Consider the following 22,474-nt stretch of genomic DNA (forward strand, 5'->3'; position numbering starts at 1 on the left):
CAATCAGAGATTATAAGATTCACTGTGTGTTCCAGCACTGGGAGTTTTTCTCAGTAACCATTATTCCATTCACACATAATGTAACAGAACTTTTATTTTCATTTAAAAAGAAGCCTTTTGTGATCGTTTTGTTGCTGTACAGTAATGAATCCTGCAAGAAGAACGGGAATGACTCCCTCAGTTTAGATCAATTATTTAGGTGACTGAGCTTTGTTCACAGGAGAGTTATACATATAAATTTGTCCCTCTCTCAGGCAGCAGCTTTCTCCCAAGTTAGTCACGATACTTTGGGCTGTTATAGACTGATAACAACCGTAAACCATGAGCATGTGCTAACACAAAGATGTGGGAGAGATTTTAATCTGAATAACAATTTGGTTTTGATATGAGTGGCTGCACTCTGATCTGATTTAGGAGAAAAATCTCTGAAGACAGATCTGGATGGTGAGCAGTGCTTTAATTTAACAAAATAAGTGGTAATGTGGTGTTGTTTGGGTTTCCACTGTGGAAATGGGCTGTTAGATGAAACTCCCAGGGATGGTTGCGGTTGCCTAGATTTCCAGCAGGTGGAGGGGTGCCAAAAATTAGGATATGCTCTCAACTCAAGTCAGCGATTCAGTAGGTTTTATGCAAGACAGCGACGATCTGGAAAAAATAAAGTCATTTTCCAAAAATGGGTTCTGCAGTTATTGCGTCTGATTTACTGACCCTTTTATTTGGTGTTCTGTTATTGCTAAGGTCATTGAGTGTCTGCCCCAAATAAAAAACTTTCACACTGATATTTTCTGTCTTCATGTGGGTCCTCAGATGTCTAACTAAGGAAGCACATAAAATGAAGCTGTATGTGGTCAGGAACCTGGATATTACAGGAATCATACAGGGATATGGGAATAACAAACATGCAATAAATAACAGGGATTGGTCTGCAAGTAGACATACTACCTGGCAGATGATGTTGATTGCAGGCATTTTTTGTTATAACAAACAACTTGCTGCCCTCTGGCCAGGTCTCATTCAGAAAAGACTTTTCACCTGGAAAAATCATTTTTTTCAGAGAGTGTTTCATTTTTTGGATTAACCCATGATTCTATTTTTGTTCTTGGTGACCGCTGAAGTTAAAGTTAATTTAGATAGAAGTTCAAATTAACTGCTCAAGTAAGTGCTTGGAGGCATTTGTAAATGGTTGCCAATTAGCAAGACTTGCTTCTATAAGAGGTTTGGCTGTAAAGGGAAATGTTTAACAGCCACACTGCATAACACAGCATACTGCTCGAAGGACTTAAACCTAGCAGACCGAGTCAAAATCAAAGGAAGCTACTTTTTGATCTCGAATGGGTCTAACTCCTTGGCACTTTCACAACCAAATTCAAAGACTTTGATTGATTAGTTGCTTTTAACACTTAGGATTGTCTTGTTTCTGTACTGCGATATAGCACCAAATGACATCAACAGTCACCTAAAGGCGCTTTATATTGTAAGGTAGACCCTACAATAGTACTTTCAGAGAAAAACCCAACAATCATATGACCCCCTATGAGCAAGCACTTTGGCGACAGTGGGAAGGAAAAACTCCCTTTTAACAGGAAGAAACCTCCAGCAGAACCAGGCTCAGGGAGGGGGCTCATTACAACAAAACTATTTGTCTTCTGGGTTTTATTCAGTACTGACGTTTAAAGTTACATGTTTGTGTGTGCGCTCAGGTGTCCGATGGGAGTTTGACGGTGCTATCCATCACCCGGGAAGATCGGGGGGCCTACATGTGTCGAGCCTTCAGCCCCCAGGGAGAGGCTATTCACACCACACGGCTGCTAGTACAAGGTAAGGAATTTTAAGGATTTCCAATATTGCATCTTCATTCTGTCCTGTGGTCCTTCCCTTGGTGATTTCATTAGGAGTTATGAAAAGTAGATGTTTTTTTTGTATTTTACAGTTTTACAGGGAATGTTTTTAAATAGACGAGTCCAAACATCTCACACCAAAATGAAAGTCAGTCATAATTGTTAAACTTGGTAACATTTTAGGATGTGGAAATATTAGAAACATTGTGGCTCCATAGTGTAGTGGTTTACACATTTGTCTAAAAAGATCCCTGATTTAGTCTTTAAAGAAAACCCAAATCCCATTTAGGGTTGCGTTAGGAAGGGCAGGGGCAGGGATAGCTCAGTAGGTAAAGTGGTCGCCCCATGATCGGAAGGTCGGCGGTTCGAATCCACTTAACGGCTACCCTGAGGTACCCCTGAGCAAGGTACCGTCCCTACACACTGCTCCCCGGGCGCCTGCTTAGTGGGCTGCCCACTGCTTCACTGAGTGAATGGGTCAAATGCAGAGAAAAACAAGTAATTTCCCCATGGGGATCAATAAAGTATCCATTATTATTATTATTATGTGGTGTGAAAATCATCCAAATCACACACGCAGAGCTTCCTGCTGAAGCGACTCTTTGGGAATAAGGGAGCAGCCAAAAGTAAAAGTCATCAGTATAACATTGAAGTAGATTAGTGTCAGTGGTAACCAATTTACATAAAAGGTCAGATTTGCTTGAGCCGTGTCCTCCCCAGAAAGCAACATTTAGATTATACTTAGGTAGATTTGTGGCTCGTCCATCTGCTAATTCAAGTTTCAAGTTCAAGACTAACTAGCACAGTAGGGAAATATGGATTCAGAGCTAAGTGACATATCAGGACATTCTAAACAACGATGAGTTTTCTCAGCATAGACCAAACCTGACTAGACTCAAGAGAGCAGGTCATGAAGCTCTAAAACACTGGAAATTGGATCAGCTGTGCCTACAGTATTGGGAAGACAAAAGCGAGCACACCATCAGAATACAAATGATAAGGATGTTTGTAGAATTATTACACAAATGTATCTTTTCAGCCAAATTGTTAGGATGGACTTGCCATTGGTGATGAATCATTTTTCAATAAATTTAGAGCCAGATTGAAGTAAAACTTGCAACTTCACACTGACAAACATCTGTTAGCTCTAGCATATTTTAAAAGTTCACTGAGAAGTGTCAGAACAGGATTTATTAGGCAGTATCAGACGTGGGGAATATGCTCCTGCAAGATTGTGATTTGTGATTTTTCCTTTTTTTTTTTGAGAGAAAACATCAGTGTCACACTGTGAGACACTTTCAGTCCAAAAGACTTTGATTGATTAGTTGCTTTTAACACTTAGGATTGTCTTGTTTCTGTACTGCGATATAGCACCAAATGACATCATCTCAGAGCCTAAACCTCTGCACCATTTTCTATGCAAAACCATCCCCCACAGCAGCAGACAGATAACAGCATACCTTCTGAGCTAACAGTGAGTGTCTATTTGGGTATATTAAACACTTGCATGCTTTGCTTTTCAGTGCTGTTTATGACACATACTTGCCATGTTGATCCTTTCACAATTTCATTGTCATTCTGGGTTGTTTTCTCCTGTCACTGCATATTAGTAGATCATCACATCGCGCAGAAAACTATGGTACATATACTTCTTTTGCTAAAAATAGCACCATTCCATCAGGGAAGCAGGATCAATCCATTTCTGTGGGTATGTGGGGGTAAATGTGGTATCAGCAGGTGGAGTTTGGATGGGCTCCCATAATGGCCAATCACGTCAGCTCCCTTTACTGCCTTTGAAATGCAGCACATGGTTTAATGATGGTCAGTCTATGGCTGCTTTGCTGGAGAAAACTGCTCTGCTCTCATAGATGCAGAGGCACAGCACAAATACATTACGTTGAGAATTTAAAAATATGACTTTGGGGCAGACAGATCTATTATTGAATTTAATTCTCTGTCTGGTTTTAAAGATAAAGTGATATTACTTTATAGAGGCTGGTGTTTTAACTGTGAGTTTGTGATCACGTCAGTGTTTGAATATTGATACATTTCAATGTGTGTAGATTCTACTGGAGAGAGCAGCAACTAAAGAAAGATGAGAATTTCTAGGTTCACTATGTTTAACACGTTGCTTCAGAAATAATCACATAAGTAAATAGCATGTTACCAGATAATATGCAAATATTATAATATCATAACTCAGTTTGCTGACGTGAAAACATATCAGATCACTGTGGCACATCCCCTCTTGTTTTCACTGGTCTCTAAACATCTGGAAACTGAGGCGAGTTGTTGGACTTTTGGGAAAGGAATGTTGCCCCATTCTTGCGTGATAGAGGATTCTAACTCCTCAACACTCCTGGGTCATCTTTGTCATATTTTTCATTTCACGATGCACAAAAACCGTTCAATTGGTGAGACGTCCGGACTACGGGGAGGTCAGTTTGTACCCTGGCTCTTCCACTACAAATCCATGCTCCTGTAATAGATGAAGTATAGTTTTGCATTGTCTTGCAGAAATATAGGAGGTCTCCCAGAAAAGCTGTAATCTGGATGGGCGTATATATTGCTCTAAAACCTGTCTAAACTTTTCAGCATTGATGGTGCCTTTGCAGTTATGGAAGTTGCTCAATTCACTTATGCACATGTTTCTTCATGTACTCGATGCATGGCGTTTGAACTGAGCCCTGATAACAAGCTGGATGGTCCCTCTCCTCTTTTATTCAGGACATTTGGCATGCATGTTCTCCAACAAAAACTCTACATTTCAATTTGTCTGACGAGAGAACTGTTTTTCACTTTGCCTAAGTCCATTTTTAATCGAGTTTGGTTTCTGAAGTTCAAGTTTCTGGATCATGTTCACATATAAGGTCTTCTTTTCACGAAAGACCTTTAACCCTATATTCATGGATGGCACACCAAACCGAGAACACATACAATGATTTCTGGCAGTGTTTCTGATCCCAGTTAGTTATTTCAATCACAGAATCATATATGATCTTAATGCAGTCCTGTCTGCTACTTTTTCAGCTAATTAGCTTTAGTAGCTAGCTACAAAGGTCAATAGGCCAATAGAACTGCATCCCTGCATTGCAATATGGCTTTAATATTTAGACGAAGTAGGTTTTTAAAGCCATGGCTGGAAACTTGAATACGCAAGCAGAACATGAGTAATGATACGCCTGATACTCAACTGTTGATATATACTGAGCACTTGGAAAGCGTGTCTTCTGCCCACCTTTTTGTGCAAACTCACTGACATAACACAAACATGAACTATAGCATACATACATCCACAGACGACTTCTCTCCAACCCACAGGACTGAAAGTATCAGTTGTGAATGTTTATGTAACAGACACCACAGACCTCCCACCCAACCCAACCAAGGGCCCGCGCCCATGCCCTAAAAGTTCACAGCTGTTTTAGGTATTTTGATGTTAAGGTCAAACAGTGACATCTAAATTTGCATTTTGCCGAGATAATTGAGCAGTATCATGCTGCAGGATTAGCAGACATTTTTCTATTCACTGAGACATGCTGCTAGCATTGCTAATAATGTAAAAGTTTGCCCTAATTTAAAATGTGTTCATCTAAATCGGTCTTCTGCCTGGTGTAAAACAGTCACAACCTTTTTGATAGCAGCTGGCTGCTCCCTCAAGCATGCTATCACTTTCATATGAACACACCAGGCTGAGCAGAATTTAAATAGTGTATGATGCAGCAGTGTGTTTAGGAGTGAGACTAGAAAGACAATGCTTAAATTAGTTCAGGGACGTCTTACAAGTACATGGTACATCAGGAGCATGTGAGCTAAGATAAAGAAATAAGAATGAGTGGATGCTTTTTTTTGACTCATGCTCTAAATTAAATGTCAACTTCTGTATCTAAAGCAATTCGTCTGTCTCAGTCCAGGCTCCACCACAAAATCATCAAATATAAACCAAAGGAATCAGTAATTGTCTCTGATGTCTTCCATCATACACACGTCACTTCTCAATGTCGCTGGTATTTTTCTTCTGGAAATGAAAAGTAAATATCCTTTAAATGTGTGACTTTGCAGCAACTTCAGAGGTGATTTGTCTGACCAAAGAGGAAAAATAATAACACTCTAACCACAGCATCCCAGGTCATATAAGTTAAAGATCACATCCCAACAGTTGAATGGACATGATCTGACCACTACTGAACTGAGGAAATTGAAACTTGATCTCTAATTGAACAATTTTCATTGACTTTTCAACAGATTAATTCAATTCACTTCAATTTATATTCACAACCCACAATATAAGAAAGACACACCAACAAAGTATTTGGCGATAGTCGCAAGGAAAAAAATCCCAGACAGGCTCAGTAGGGGGCAGCCATCCACGGTGGTGAGGGGGAAGGAGAAGAGAGGCTAGGGGACAAAAGTCAAACTATAGGTGAGAGAACCAGAGTTGAACAATTATTAAATGCAATAGAGGTGTATACACACACAGGGAGTGAAGAAAATGAGTGAAGAAGAAATGCTTATTGCAACATGGGAAGCCCCCAACAGCCTAGACCTATTGCAGAGTAACTAAAGGAGGATTCAGAGTCACCTGATCCAGCCCTAACTATATGCTTTATCAAAAAGGAAGGTTTTAAGCCTAATCTTAAAAGTAGAGAGAGCGTGCCTCTCTAATCCAAATTGGGAGCTGGTTCTGCAGTAGAGCGACCTCATGCTGAAGGCTTTGCTTCCCATTCTACTTTTAAAAACTCTGGGAACAACAAGTAAGCCAAAGTATTCTGTTAGGATAATAAGGCACTATGATGATGTGACGATATGACTGATTATTGAAGATTTTGTATGCATTTTAAATCCAATTCTGGATTTAACAAGAAGCAACTAAACAGAAGTTACAATGTCCCAATTGGTTCTCTTGCTGCAGAATTCTGGGTCAGTTGAAGAGTTTTCAGGGATCCTTTAGAACAATACGAAATTATACTAGTTCAGTCTCAAAGTAATAAATGCATAAACTAGCTTTCCAGCATCACTCTGAAAAATGATGTTTCTACTTTTAGCCATATGTTGGAAAGAAATGGAGGTAGTCCTGCATATTTGCTTATTGTGCATGTTGAACTACTCCAGGATTCTTCATAATATTACTGGAGGCCTTGGCTTCATGCTGTTCTAGTTCACTTCCCACATAGCTAAACCTATATCATTAACAGCCTATATATGAGCCAGTATACTTGGCTTGTGAGTAACCTGTTGATGGCATAGGCCCTACTACACCAACAACTCGTTTACCTTTCCAGTTGATTTTTCCCCCACTAGAGACCCCAGCGACTGTAGTAAAATGTATTCCAGGGACCAAAAAACACTAAAGTATATTTGAAACTGCTGGATAGGGATAGCATAGATTTGATAAGACTGGAATTCAAATCGGAATTCAAATCATAAGGGAACCTCTTAGTTCCCTTATAGCCTCTGACGGTGAAGTCATCTCTGTGCTCTGAATGTTCAGTGTCATTGATCCCAATATTTTACTATAGAGAACACACTGTTGATATTAAATGAATTGTGCTGCAGTGGCTTGAATTGTATCTACCTGATAAGATTCAAATTTGTGCATGTAAGTGTCTTCTTCATATACTAAACTCAGTCGTGGAGTTCCACAGGGTTCTATAGTTGGACCAATACTTTTTACATTATACTACCCTTAGGCAATATTAACAGAAATCACTGCATATGTTTTCATTGTTATGCTGATGATACGCATCATTATTTATCTATGAAGCCAGATCTCACCCCAACCGGTCGTGGCAGATGACCGCCCCTGGTTCTGCCGGAGGTTTCTTCCTGTTAAAAGGGAGTTTTTCCTTCCCACTGTCGCCAAAGTGCTTGCTCATAGGGGTCATATGATTGTTGGGTTTTTCTCTGTATCTATGAAGCGCCTGGAGGCGACTTTTGTTGTGATTTGGCGCTATATAAATAAAATTGAATTGAATTGAATTGAATAGATGACCCAAATCATCTTAAAGGCACTAAAGGCATGAATGAGTGGATGAACTCTAATTTCCTACTTCTGATGTCAGAGGCTAATGTACCTGGTCCCCAAAATGTTAAAAAACATCATACTTATTCTGAGTGTTACTACCTTTATGCAAATCTTTCTTTAAGGTGTTTATTTTTCTTTTTTTGACTTATAGATCAACATATAAGTGACCAGGTGTGGTCAGAGATCTGTAAACATAACTGTACAAAACATACAAATAGAATTATTTCACAGTTACTATGATATTATGATTTGTGCATTATTGACACAGCTCTCACCAATACAGCGTTCTTGTGACAGTCCTACTTTGGACCCGAAGATCCCAGATGGTTTTGTGTAACAAATTATCTGAACAAAGAAAAGGACAAAGAAAAAGCACAAATATTGAACAGTGAACAGGATATTACTGATAAGTTTCTCATGGGCCCCTATGAGAAACTAGATCTTGGTTACTGTTAGACTTTTTTTATCAAGTGCACTATGTTACGTTGCAACAATTGTTGTGTATTTCTCATGAAAGGTTGTATAGACATTCAAGTTCATTTAATGAACAACTATAATGACTTTTCTAAACTTTATAGAATTCTTAGTTTCTGAATTGGCAGACTCTGCATAAAAAGTTTGCAAAATCAAATATGCAGAACTATCTGCTATGATGACCCCTTATGACTAACTGAACAACTGAATATATGTGTTTTACATTATAGAATTTTTTGTTCCTGAATAAATTTTATGGTATGAAATAGTAACAATTATATGCTAACTGATGAAGGTATGTTTGTGGTTTCTAAAACATCAGAAAAGGACCCTGACTTCTGTAATTGTTCAGATTAACTCCTCTGAGTGTGACTTTACAGATGGAAATGAGTGGCTAACAGACAACATTATGTTATCTTGTTTTTAATATTTTTTACTGACCTCATGCGTTCATCAAATCTGTTGGATGAAATGGGTTTTCTCACCTCATATGGTGGTTGTTAGTAGTTTTTATTTATCACAAAACAGGCAGGCACAATGTTCACAGAGATCACGTTTCTCTTTGTGACTAAGCACCAAAACACGGGCCGAGTGATTGTCTGACCCATCCTGTATAATTTATGGTAGAGATGGATTAATAGAAGCCCTCCTGGAAAGCCACTGAGCAGCAGATCAGCTAAAAGACTCCTGTGCCAACAAATCTCCAGCACTCAGCTGGTTCCAAATAGGGCGTGTTGGCACCCACACAAACAGACACTCACTCACACACCCCCACTCAAACACCAACAACACAGTGAGCCAGCACAGGCCTAATCGTGGTTGTCCTGCTAAGGGCCTGGCAGATGGAAATGCTGTGCCTGTTAAAGGATCAGGCTGTGGGCTACAGATCAGAACTAACATATGAGACTAGCAGTTTTAAGTTGCGACACTGGCTCTGAGTGTGTCTGTGTGTTTGCGTGTGTGTGCGCATGTTGGTGATATTCTTTAAAGTCCATCCTTGTATGAAGCCAAGTTATGAACAAAGTGGAAATTCATTCATAAGTGTGTGTGTATACGTGCATCATTAGGAGAAAGTCAAAGGTTATTCCAAAGCAGCTGTTATAGTGTAGATGCTGGGGTGGGGTGGGGTCTCCTTTGTCTGTATTTGATGGTCTGTGTAATATTAGTAGGTTGATTTTAGGGTTTTCATATTACAGGGATTTCAAAGAGAAGGGTTAATTTGCTGGCAAGGTACTGTTCTGTTTCTTCAGCTCTGTCAGCCACTGTCTGTACTCTTTGCAATATAAAGCGCACCTATCAAATGAAATTAATATACTATTATTATGATTGCATTATGCTGCATTATACTATGAATGTGTTACTAAACGTAAAGTTACATATAAACAATAAATTGTATTTTCCAGCAAGCAATAGCTCATACTGCTGAAGCTTACAGATCCAATAGAAATGGTTGAAAGAGTCCTTACAGTGCATGTGAAGTGAACAAATAATACATGAATAATTTTTCAGCTGAAATAAAATACATGTTTTACTAAGAATAATGATGTGTAAAGTAATTCTGCCAAACTACAGGTCGGTTCATGTGTCAGCTTCTCTTTTCTAGAGAAAATAAATAATTTAATTCAGTTTCATTTTTATAATGTCAAATCACATGAACAGTCGCCTTGAGGCGTTTCATGTTGTAAGGTATATAGGTATATAATAATAACTACAATAATGAAGAAGTAGTTTTACTGCAGGTTTTACAATCCCTCATAAACACAAAATAAACTCCATTATTCTGATTCTTTGTGACAGATTTCCAGTTCATTGGGAAACTATGTCAATTAGCTGTTTTGTTTTGCATGAATAAAAAACATAATTAGCCCTGTGTATTGTGGCTCATCAGCAAATAAAGGTGCTCACGTGGGACTGCTGGCAAGTTTCTTTCATTACTCCATTAACCTTTAGTAAATTCTTTGTCTCTATGTAGTTATTTAAAGAGAAAATTCTCTTCAGCATTCAATTCAGTTGCCTTCAGCTTTTTGTCACTTCAGACAAAGTCGACATATTTAAATGAGGTCTTCTACATTAAATGACCCCAGACTTTTTACATTTACATCACATCTTGTTTTGAGTAATATTGTCACATTTTTAAGGACTCATAATAATAAATAACAAATCCTACTACCTACTCCACACCACTACTACTACTATCTAGCAGAAAGCAGTAAATACTGTATTTGCAGATAAAACAGTGTGATTATAGATCTGGTTATGGTCAGAGGGAGGAAATGATTGCAAATCGCAGTGTGACTACATCCATGCTTGCAACGAGGATCCATTTGGCACAGCATGGATCACTCAATAAATTTTCATAATCCTTCACTGAGTGCAAAATAAGTATGTGACATGGCTCTGAGGTCTGCAGTGACATTAAGAATTCAGAGTAGAGGTGGTGGTGTTAATCCATGCATTAGAGTCTACGGCCAGAAATGTCCCAATGTGACCCCAAACCAGCGCATGCCAACTAATTCCTACATAATCAATATTTGTTCTGTAGACATATGATATATGATTCATGCTTTGTGGTTTTAAGTGCCAGTTAAAAAACTGTAACTGCAGCCTTGGTCAATCCTTAAGTCTTTAATGTGTCTGATGCACATGTTAAATCATCATTACATAAATGCCTATTTCTACATTTCGGCATGACAACTCACAATTCAGTGGACAGGAATGGAATTTTCAGATGTGAAATGTCCTTGATGAGGGTCTCGTGACATTAAAAAGTCAGCTGGGAACAGATTTGAGTTGACACATAATTAGTTTGTATTAATTTCAGCATTTTACTGGTAGCTTCCTTGAAAATGCATTGCGGCTGCTGCCACACCAATTAATTTTCACGAGGAGCAGAACAAGGTGAACTGTTTTTGGTCACAAATTGAACCTGCCTAATTCATTAAGTCGCATGAATGTTTCTCCCACTGTCTGGTGTGAGAATTCAGAAGAGGACAGTTTGTCCAGCCACAGTGAGAAAGTATTTCTGATGAACTAACAACCCAAACCGTGCTTCCCAGACCGTTTTTCTTTGAACCTTAAAAAAAGGCTTACACATTAGAGGTATATTTAACAAAGACAAGACCAACTGTACACTCCTTAAGGAGAAAGAAACTTTTCTATATCCAACAACAAAAAGTTACTCAGTCTGTAGAAAACATGTCTAAATGCGTGTATCAGGACTGGGATGGAAGTGCTTCAAAACTTCCCTTAGAATTCTCCAGTTTTTATGTTTTCAATATCAAACTGCACGCAGTCATGAGCCAAATACAGCCATATGCACACAACAGAAGTAACTCTTAATAGCAAAATCGTCTAATTTAACTTTGCAAAAAGTAACAACGTGTCATCCCAAAAGGTTGATTCTTTCTATCTGGACCTAGCGTGGAAAGCGAAGAAATCATCACTTATCCAAGTGACTTCTTCAGTCTCAGCTGACTGCAGGTTTCCCCAACTTTATAAACACTACAATTGCATAATGACTGAAACCAACCCACTGAATGAACAAAGGGCTGTGAGGTCAGTTCCTTGATCATTAATATATAAATTGTCACGACCATTGATCAACAACCACTGATGAAAACCCACTGAAACGTTTCTCCCACTGAGAACGTCCAGAATGAACAGAATCAACCTTTTGGGATTTACCTACCTGGATAATTAAGCAAGAATCAAGACAACAAATTGTCATATTTTTGCATTTACCAGAACCAGGGAGCAGACTCAGACCACAGTTAAGAGGTTCAAAAGATTTATTCACAGAACAAAAAAGATTAACGATACGCAAGTGTAATGGGGAACTGGGAATGGTGCTGTCAGACAAACTCTGGAGGTTTATGAAAGTAGGGAAATAGATAGCGAAACTGCAACTGCAGTTGATCTGTGGATTTAAAATTTTCAAACTGTGGAAAACCAAGAATTATGGGAGGGTGAGAGAAAAACAAAAAATGAGTTCTAGGGCGAGCAAAGAGATTCCCAAATGTTGACTGAATTGCTCATCCATCGAGCAGGTCCATGGTTGCCAGTGCAGTCTTGACATCCCTTCCCAGGCGCTTAAATCCTAATTCCTACCTTGCCTCATGTGACCTCAAAAGGTCACATGATGGGGTAGGGCAAGGTCCTACAGTCGCTTCACCCTTTAGCCCTGGTGATGGTAATGACCCACCACTGGCTCATCTTACATGTTCAGTGGGTCAGTGAACCTCAGGAGTAACTCCAAAGAGAACAACCCACACTAGGGGTTAAATACCCGGGACTCCCTATGATTTGTTTGAAGGACTGAAGAAGCCTCTCGGGTGAAAGATGAAACAGCTACACTAACCTAAAAGGTCCAGTTGGCTTTTTTAAGATTCTCTGAACTGAACCCGTCAGCAGCTGGCTGCATCATCAGTGTTTTGAAAGTGACCAGTCACATTTGGACCTTCTAAAGGTTAGACTGATTTCTGTGACCAGAATGATCAGAATTTAGCTTTGAGAGCAGAGTTGCCTTTTCATTCTAGAAAAACAGATGTCCTGTCAAGCAAAATATCATACATGATAAGTGTTTATTAGAGCTGCCAATGAAAATATTTAGCCTTGTGTTTGTTTAACTGATTCTGTGTGTTTCCCCACCAGGCCCTCCGTTTATTATATCACCACCGGAGAACATTACAGTGAACATCTCACAGGACGCCTTCTTCACCTGCCAGGCAGAGGCCTACCCTCGCAACCTAACCTACACATGGTTCTGGGAAGAGGACAACGTCTTCTTCAAGAAGTAAAGTTATGATCGGGTTCATTACTGTTTGCTCTATCACTCACCTACTTGTACAGTCTGTGCTGTGTTGTTGTTGTGGTGATATTCAGCACAACAACTTCTTAAATTGACTTGCAACAGACTCATTGTCACCTCTCAGTCGTAAAAGGCCAACGTTGTGTCACCTTGCCGGGCAGGCGGGCAGCATGGGTAGCCGAGTTTGTGAATACAATAAATCGTAGGCCATGTAGAATTTTGAAATTCATAACATAGGTGCATATAATCTCAGATGAGTTTAAAACTTAGTGACCTTGAGCTAACAGTCAAGGTCAGAGGTCAAGTTTTCTGAAAAACTTGTGAATCCAGAACTTTCACATTCATGCCATAGGTGCATCTACCAGCCATCAAGAGTTGTGTATGGAGTTGTCTAAGTTAGATGAAAAGGTAGAAGTAATAGATGGTCAAAAGCTAGCATGAAAGTTAGAGAGGAAATACCTCCTTTTTTTAACTGAGCAGCTAAACACGTCCGCATCTTTGAGCAGAATTTAACGTGACTTTTTGACTACGCTCTTCTCAAAGATAACCCTTTAAGATTAGGAGACTTAAGGTTTTAGGCATTAGACATGAAAATATTTGATACCTTTGCATTGCAGAACTAAAACCCCTTACTCTATGCTCAGTGGATAAATAATGAATAACTACCAAAACAACAGGCTAGTGTTTTCTCATGTCACGCTTGTACATGACAGCTTTCATAACATAGCAGCAGAATTCTTCAATAATTGATGAAACTGATTATTTATTAAGAGATTTACTCAGAGGCGAGTGTGCCTTGTGCCTGTAATTAAACAAGGCTTCAATGACGAAGTAAGTTTTACAATCCAGCAGCATTTTAGCTTGTGAGAAGGCTGAGCGCTTGTCTTTCACATCGTTAAACTTTTGAACTCGCTGCTGTTTTCTAACAGTATTGTCACTTCCTGTTGTGCATTAGATTATAGATAGATAGATAATACTGCTCCAGCACTTATTTTTGTAACTGCCTTCTCACACCATAAAAATTCGTTGTTGAGAAATTCAGAAAAGTTTGTATTTTATGTCCAACAGCTTTAGTTTTAAGACACCCATGACTCATGCAAATATTTTTATTTATTTCTATAACTACGTGTACAGATCATTAACCTCCTAGGACCTGGCGTCCACATATGTGGACATCACATTTTGGGTTATTTAGACCAAAATACTAAATTTTGCTCTACAAGGGCCTGATATCCACTTACGAGGACATTATACTGCTACTGTTCTATCAAAAATTTTAACGAATATCCTCATATGTGGCTCTGATTTTTCATAAAAACAAAAATAAGGTAAAAAAAAATCTGCTAATTCTTTGTTTTTACATTCATCGGGCCCCAATATGCCCAAATATCAAAGAGAAATTAAAATTGCATGCCGTGGAAGAGTTCGGGTCTTAGGAGGTTAAAGGAAAAAAAGTATATGAGAAAACTTACATGAGTATACAGACAGACGTATCTGTGGCCAAAGGTTCATTTTAGTTGCTTGAAGTTAAGTCAGGTTTATAATTCACATTCCCACTTGCATCACATTACATCAAAACTGCTTTAGTGCACTGTTTTTGAAGAAGAGGTAAAGGCAGTACTATTACCATTAAAAGCCTGATCACATTTTTCAGTTTTTCTGACGTAGTGTGGAGCCTTCCTTATTTTTCAGAGGAATTATAGGTTAAGACTAAAACAAGTCTCCTCATTTGCTGTTGAAAAGTTATTTAACACTTTGAAGATAGTACCCTAACCTTATTCAGTCAGAATATGGGTTTTTAGCTTTTCTCTGCAAGTCTTTGCAATCAGAATAAGAGAAAATAGACATTTGAACTAATATGAATGCAAAAACTCTTATTTACATAGAAATCCTTGTTAGAAATAGAAATAAAAAAATTGACAAGTGCAGCTGATGGTGTGTTCTCTAATGGTGTTTGTCACAAACAGCATTGCAGGTTAAAAAAAAAAAAAAAAAAGAGTATTGCAAATCTGTACAAACCATAAGACTTCTGCAACAATTTCCTTTTGACAGGCAGGACCAAAGTAATGATGTTCAGCCATAATACACAATGCCAAGAAGAAAACTACACACAGCACATCGGTACTATCTGTAAGCATGGTGGTGGAGATTGTTGATTTGGGCCTGTTTTGTTTAGCCACAGTTTTGCGTGATGATATCTTACAGTCACTGAGTTGACTAGAATAAACTCTGTGTACCAAAGTATTCTGGAATCAAATGATAAGACATGCAAAAAATGTTTGTTTCCATTTTTAATTTGGACACAAGAGCTTTTACAAATGCAATATCAAGTTTTACTTTAAAAGCTTTATGCGTACTAGATAGCCCAGAAGTTGGATAACCAAAAGCAGAATGACATTTAAATTTACCTTGTTGGTTTCTTTCCTGTCCCATCCTGTCATGTACTCTGTGTGGAAGGCAGGATTGGACCCAAACACAGTCCCACAGACAAAGATTTAAACACAAAAAACCTCAGCATTATTGCTGGAACAAGTTAATACAGAACTGAACTGTAAAACCTAGGAACAAACTATGAACAGAACACAGTGTGAGGGAGATTACGACGACGAGCATAGGAAGACGCAGACACCAAATACAAGAGGAAACACGGCTGGCACTAATTACACTGACGAAACGGGGAAGAGCAAAACAGAACACACACCGATGAGAGACTATGGCTGTGTCCCAATCAGGGGTGGAAGTAACGAATTACAAATACTCACGTTACTGTAATTAAGTACATTTTTTGGGTACTTGTACTTTTACGAGTAATTTTTCAAGTGTGTAATTTTACTCATACTTGAGTACAACTTACACCATGTAATCTACTTCGCTACTTATAAAATCAAAAGTCACTACTGAGTACGCCCACAATTTGAATTAATATTCAAACCTTTCGTCTGCATTTTTGCAGCCAATAAGGCCGTGCAATCGCAACCGCGCCAATTTAAGACGTAAGCAAAGAATAAACTCCGCTGCAGCAGCAGGCACAGGTGTCTGGAGGTGCTAAATGGTGTATAAACTACTTTATAGACGAAAGATTTGGAGACAAAGAAGCCAAAATGGAGACAGAGGACAACACTGTCAACCATGAAAACGACGTAGAAAAGACGGAGGACGCGTGCCCGTGGCTATACCTGGAGGAATTTTTCGTGTACAGAGGAAGAAAAGGAGACAGCGTCCAGATGCAGTGCAAACTTTGTTTGACCTCTACAGTCATTTCAGCTTACAAGACTTCAGCATCTAATCTAAAAAAACACATTGAGGTAAGAGGTTTTACAACTATACGTGTATGATATTGCTTTCTTATTTTTCATGTGTGTTAAGGTTACTAGTTTGGCTAAGATATTGTCACCGCCATTGGTTAGCCTGATATTAAAATAAGACGGAGCTAGCTAATGTGCGTGTGTGCATGCATAATTGAGCTACAATTCGTAGGAATGTTTTAGCTTATTATTTGGATAACCACCGTCATTACAATAAATTAAACTTGTAGTCATTTAAAACTCACAGGCCTACAATCAGCTGGCCTATTTAAAAAAACAAACAAACAAAAAAACAAACAAACTTGAACACAGTGCTGAGCTGCATCTCAAATTAATCTTCCAGCTCTCAGCTGACATGTACCAGAGCCCGATTGATGGATCAGTTGATCAGGATCATTGGCCTGATATAGGTCTATCATAGTGACATGGCTCTTAATCAGTAGGGTTATATGTTTCCCAATATGATATCTTTTTTTAAAGAACATAATGTGGATTGGTTTTATTTGTTAGCTGTATGGGCAGCATTTTTGTGTATGTGATCCCTTTTCTTAAATTAGATTTGCTAGATACACATATTTTGCTCTCTTAGTATTTTTAGGACCTGACTAATACTGAAAACTTTAGGGTGATACTGATAAAAAGGAGTTAAAAATTTAGATACTGATACATTGGTCGATACTCTTTTTACAGATAGTATACATATTACAGAACTTAGAATGTATACAGAAATTCATGTTTTTTGCAATGATCGTTCAAAATTGGTTTACACTTGTGAATAAATACAGCAATATATCTGCAAAATTTGACCAATTCACCACTCTTTTATACTATGCTCAACAATCAAAGATTAGCTCAAGTCTAGTTGAATAATGTTTTAAAAATGTGTTTTCTTTTAGTGTTAATCACAGTGATGTTATGAAGTAATGTATGAACCTGACGTATGATAATATTTATCTCTACAGAGGAAACATCCATCGAAGACTGAGCAGTACAATATCACTGTGGCATCAACATCTCGACAGCGAAAGACCACAGCCACACCAAACAAGCTCTCAGCAAATACACAAGCCAAGTTACCAGACCTGATGTTGAGAGCTGCAAACAAACATGTTCCACAAGCAACTGTTGACAAGCTTGTCATCAATTTCATATGTGAGGGTCTACAGCCATTTGCAGTGGTAGAACAGCCATCTTTCAAAGAATTGGTTACCACATTACAACCTCAAGCCAAAGTCATCTCCAGACCCACTGTCCGTGCCAGAATCCGTGAAGCTGCTGATCACATGGAGATGACTTTGGTTGCAGCATTGGATAAAGTCAAATTTGTTGCTACCACTACTGATTGTTGGTCAGCTCATCAGAAAAGTTACCTTGGAGTCACATGCCATTGGATAGAGGAAGCGTCCCTGGAAAGAAGATCTGCAGCACTAGCATGCAAAAGATTGAGAGGGTCTCACACATTTGACATGCTTGCTGGTGCGCTTGATGATATCCATTGCCAATACAAGATTAGAGGCAAAGTTGTAAGAACCACAACTGATAGTGGATCCAACTTTGTCAAGGCCTTCCACATGTTTGGGGCACAAAATGATGCAGATGAAGCTGAAGATGAAGCAGACCCAGAAATTATTGACCTGACTGACCATAGGGACTACCATGAGGCAAGTGCAATTCTTGATGAAGACTCTGGTTTGGAGTATCAACTTCCGCCTCATCAGCGATGTGCATGTCACCTGCTAAACCTTGTGGCAACAACTGATGCTGCCCTAGCAGAGAGCATGAATGAAACCTACAAGAGGCTCTCCCGTGCAACCTTTGCAAAATGCCAGGCCATTTGGAACAAAACTGGCCGATCTCATTTGGCTAATGAAGTGGTAGAGGACAAGTGTGAGCTACAGATCATTCGTCCCAATGCAACACGATGGAATTCAACCTACCTTGCCATTGAAAGGATAATACGCATCATTGATGAGAAGGGGGAAGATGCCATCAGGAGTATTTGTGAGGAGTTCAAGGTGAAAATGTGAGTAAAATTGGACACCTACCAATATGGTTTCAAATTTTGTGAATTTTCCTTAATGGATGGTTAAAAACGTGAGCAGACTCTTAATATTAAATCAGAAGATCCCTATTATAGTCATGGTGGGTTTTGTTGTTGTGTCTTACAGGTTGAGTCCTGCAGAAGTTGCATTCCTAAGGGAGTACTGTACCACCATGAAGCCACTGGTGAAAGCTTCAAACATCCTTCAGTCTGAGTCCACTTCCTTTATGGGATGGCTCCTGCCAGTAATCCAACAACTACTGTCCAAACTTAGCAGGCTGGAGACATCAAGCAAGACATGCGTGCCACTCATCAGAGCCCTGCAAAATGGCCTTCAAAAGCGTTTTGGAGCGATGATGGAGGATCCAGAGTTGGCTGCAGCTGCAGTCCTCTTACCCAAGTTCAAGACTTCCTGGACTGACAGAGCAGATGTAACAGAGGCTGGTAAGGATTCATGTGATCCCATTTTTGTGTATTTTTACATTTGAACACATGCTTAAGTGAGTATTTCACCTAATACATTGTAAGTTATTGATGGTCTGTCCTGAATACTAAACAATCCTTTTTGAGAATTTGCCGATTTTAAATTTGTGTTCAGGAATAATCACTGAAATTTAAATAACAAAATTGTGTTATCTACTTGCAATTACAGCCTTGACATACATCAAACAACATCTTGAAACGACAGCGCATGAGAGTGAGGATCAGCAAAGAGAGTCATCTGATGAAGATGAATTCTTCTCCAGACCAATCTCCAGAAGGCTGCAAAGTGCAGTTGAGCTTGATGGTTATCTTGCTTGTGCCACAGACACCATGGAGCTGCTGCACTCCTTCTCAGCCATCAAAAACCTCTCTCTTAAACTGAACACAGCTCTGCCTGCTTCTGCTGCGTGTGAACGACTTTTTAGCTGTGCTGGTCTACTCTTCACTGCCAAACGAAGTCGGATTGCCTCTGTTAATTTAGAAAACCAGCTCTTGCTGAAACTGAACAAAAGGTTCAGAAAGTAAAGTGTGAAAGAAATGCTAAGACTTTAAGACACTTACCTGCCTGTTGTTCAGTGTATGGGGAAAAGTTTAAATGGTTCTACTCATGTTCAGAAACATTTTTGTCATTGTTTTAACAAACAAAATTCCTCCTTTTATATCTACATTTATTTACAAAACAAGTTACCTTTCTATACCTTGTTCATCTGAAAAATGTGCTTTGAACATAAATATTTATACTGGTGAATCGAGTTGAATGCCTGCTATTGACAACAGAATAAAACATCAGTCTGTTAAAAAGTAATTAATACTCTGAGTAGTTTTTGAGAACAGTACTTTGTACTTTTACTCAAGTATTTTTTTAACACCAGTACTTTTACTTGTAATTGAGTACAATTTAACCAGTGTAACAGTACTTGTACTTGAGTACAAATTTTGAGTACTCTTTCCACCTCTGGTCCCAATTCAGGGTCTGCACGCTTGAAGTACGCGCACTACGCGCACTACGTACGGTGTGTACTATAAGTACGAGAAGTGCGGAAGTGAGAGGCTTGTGAAATGGGACGGTCTAGCCTTCGTCGCGCTGTTCAGGTTGCCTAGCAACCATGATACTAACCGCGAGTAACGTTACATACAGCTTTGTTTGACAGAAATGAAGGAGAAACAAATGTTTTGTTAGTCATGCATTTTCGTCATGACATCACTTTGATTAGTTGAGTATCTGAGGCTGAGACCACGGGACCGTAAAACATGATTGTTGGGCTTCATTTCTGTGCTGAACAGTCATTTCAAGATTAGTCAGTAAATAACAATTACCGTATTTCCCGGACTACAAAGCGCACCTAAATATTAGCCGCACAAGCTAAAATCAGGGGAAAATCCTGTTTTGTACATACATTAGCCGCACCTGACCAAAAGCCGCAGGTGTTTCAATGTTGACTTATCATATGTAAGAGAATATGCACAAAGGGAATTGTCAGGAAAGAGATGGCTGTTTGGAGACATCACTTTTATTAATATTTTGAAAAACAAGTTATGGGTACATATTTGCACATGTAGTACATAACAGTAGCCTACAGCACACCAGAAAAATAGATTCGGACTACCTTTTAGGCTCAGGTGCAGTGACACAGCTTTAACAAGAAGAAAAGTCAGTCATTCACCACCATCTTTCTCTTCTTCCTGCGCACTAAAACCACCAAAGTCCTCTTCTCCAGTGTCGGATACAAACAGGCTCAGGATGGCTTCGTCATCCACTCTTCTTCTCTCCTTCGTTGTCACTTTCAAAACCAAAGAAATCCTCATTGTCAGTGTCAGAGTCGAACACCCTCAGAAGGGCCGTGGCGGTGTCCTCCTCTCCATCATGCAGCAGTCCAGCCCTTCAAAATCCGTTGGTGATCGTGGATGTTTTCACACTTTTCCACGCTGTCAGAATCCACCGGTGGAGTTGGGCATAACTTGCTTTTTGGGCATAACTTGCAAGTTTATCGCCGCTCATCATCCACGCCTCCCGCTGAATGCGTAGCGCTACTTTGAAGTTTGTTTTTCGCGCTACTTCGTACGGCACTACGTTGCCTGGCGGACGGACATGTGACTAACATACCACTCTTGAACCCCGATCCTTCCGCCAGGCAACGTAGTGCCGTACAACAGCGGAACACACAAAACAAATCGTCTTACGATATGACAAAAATCACGGACAATCCATAGAAAAGCCGCACCTGACTAAAAGCCGCAGGGTTCAAAGCTTGTGCAAAAAGTAGCGGCTTATAGCCCGACATTTACGGTAGTTGTTCATGAGACTAAAATCATCCCACTGTGGTAATGCAAATATAATATGGCCAATATTATAGTATTGTCAGATTATTATGATATATATATATAGGCTTTAAAACCAAGTTAACGCTGAAAGTACAAACATCACTAATGTCACACAACTTTGCCGACATGTGGCCAATAGTAATGTTTTAATGTTCTTCATTATTAAACATTCGCACATAAATAAGTGACATCATATTCAGTACTTTGACAGTTCACTCTTCGGCCGCTCCCTTCTGCCGTATTTTGCGGCAAAATTATCCACACCCACCGCCGCGCTATGAATTGTGGGATATATGGGACCATGAAGCGTGCACCGCACCACGCTTGATATTTGGGGAAATCGACGGCGCATTTGGAGTATGCATTTGAAGTACACTTCGGATTGGGACAGCCGTCGTCGCGTGGCGGTGACGTAATCGCACTTAAAATGCGTACTTCAAGCGTGCAGACCCTGAATTGGGACACAGCCTATCAAAGCAAAACAGGAAGAACGCAGACTGAGTAGGACAGGGGTGTCCAACTCCAGGCATCAAGGTCAGTGTCCTGCAGGTTTTAGAAATCCTCCTGGGTCAGCACACCTGAATCAAATGATTAGTTCATTACCAGGCCTCTGGAAAACTTCAAGACATGTTGAGGAGGTCATTTAGCCATTTAAATCAAGGAGCAAGGACACGTCTAAAACCTGCAGGACACCGGCCCTTGAGGCCTGGAGTTGGACACCCCTGGACTGTGGGAACAGACAGATGCATATGAAGACTGACTGGGGAGGAATCACAAAGGCAAACCAAGACTAGAAATACAGAATAAACACAGGATATAATCATACTGGGCAAAGAAATATAAAATACACAGAGAACCTAATAAATAAAAAAGACTCAAAGAACCAAAAGACAAGAAACTCAAAATGCTGGGTGAGAATAACCCAGGACTGTGATACATCCTGTATTTTCCCACTCTCTCTTTCTCCTCGCTCCTCTTTTTTCCACCTTTAATGTCTAATAGAAGCGAAACAACTGAAAATTGAGAAAAATAAAAAAACAACCTCCAAACACCTTTTGGATGACAAAAAGGATTATGGTTGGATGAAGGGGCAGCTGAGAAATCTGCAGCACTGTGTCTGACGCTAAGCTAAGCATGAACCCGGACCTCTGTGATCCCCTTCTTCCCTTCTGGCACAGA

At 39.4% G+C, this 22,474-nt stretch overlaps 2 protein-coding genes across 2 annotated transcripts in view; both read left to right on the plus strand.

The window, feature by feature from the left end:
• The window catches only part of igsf9bb (immunoglobulin superfamily, member 9Bb), a 147,015-nt gene that overhangs the window by 60,110 nt on the left and 64,431 nt on the right, over nt 1-22,474 (plus strand). Inside the window, exons 5-6 of the mRNA XM_085419952.1 lie at nt 1,701-1,818; nt 12,988-13,129. Of these exons, the coding sequence (XP_085276078.1) occupies nt 1,701-1,818; nt 12,988-13,129 (260 nt within the window). The remainder of the gene's footprint in view (nt 1-1,700; nt 1,819-12,987; nt 13,130-22,474) is intronic.
• On the plus strand, nt 17,743-19,921 carry LOC146660199 (uncharacterized). Its single transcript, XM_085419953.1, has 3 exons — nt 17,743-18,472; nt 18,618-18,934; nt 19,143-19,921. Exons 1-3 carry the CDS (start codon nt 17,916-17,918, stop codon nt 19,496-19,498), a joined length of 1,230 nt encoding a protein of 409 aa, XP_085276079.1. The 5' UTR covers nt 17,743-17,915; the 3' UTR covers nt 19,499-19,921.

The sequence above is a fragment of the Rhamphochromis longiceps genome, linkage group LG10 (genome assembly GCF_057381845.1).
Source record: "Rhamphochromis longiceps isolate RC_006_pf linkage group LG10, R_longiceps_female_GT1.1, whole genome shotgun sequence".
NCBI lineage: Eukaryota > Metazoa > Chordata > Actinopteri > Cichliformes > Cichlidae > Rhamphochromis > Rhamphochromis longiceps.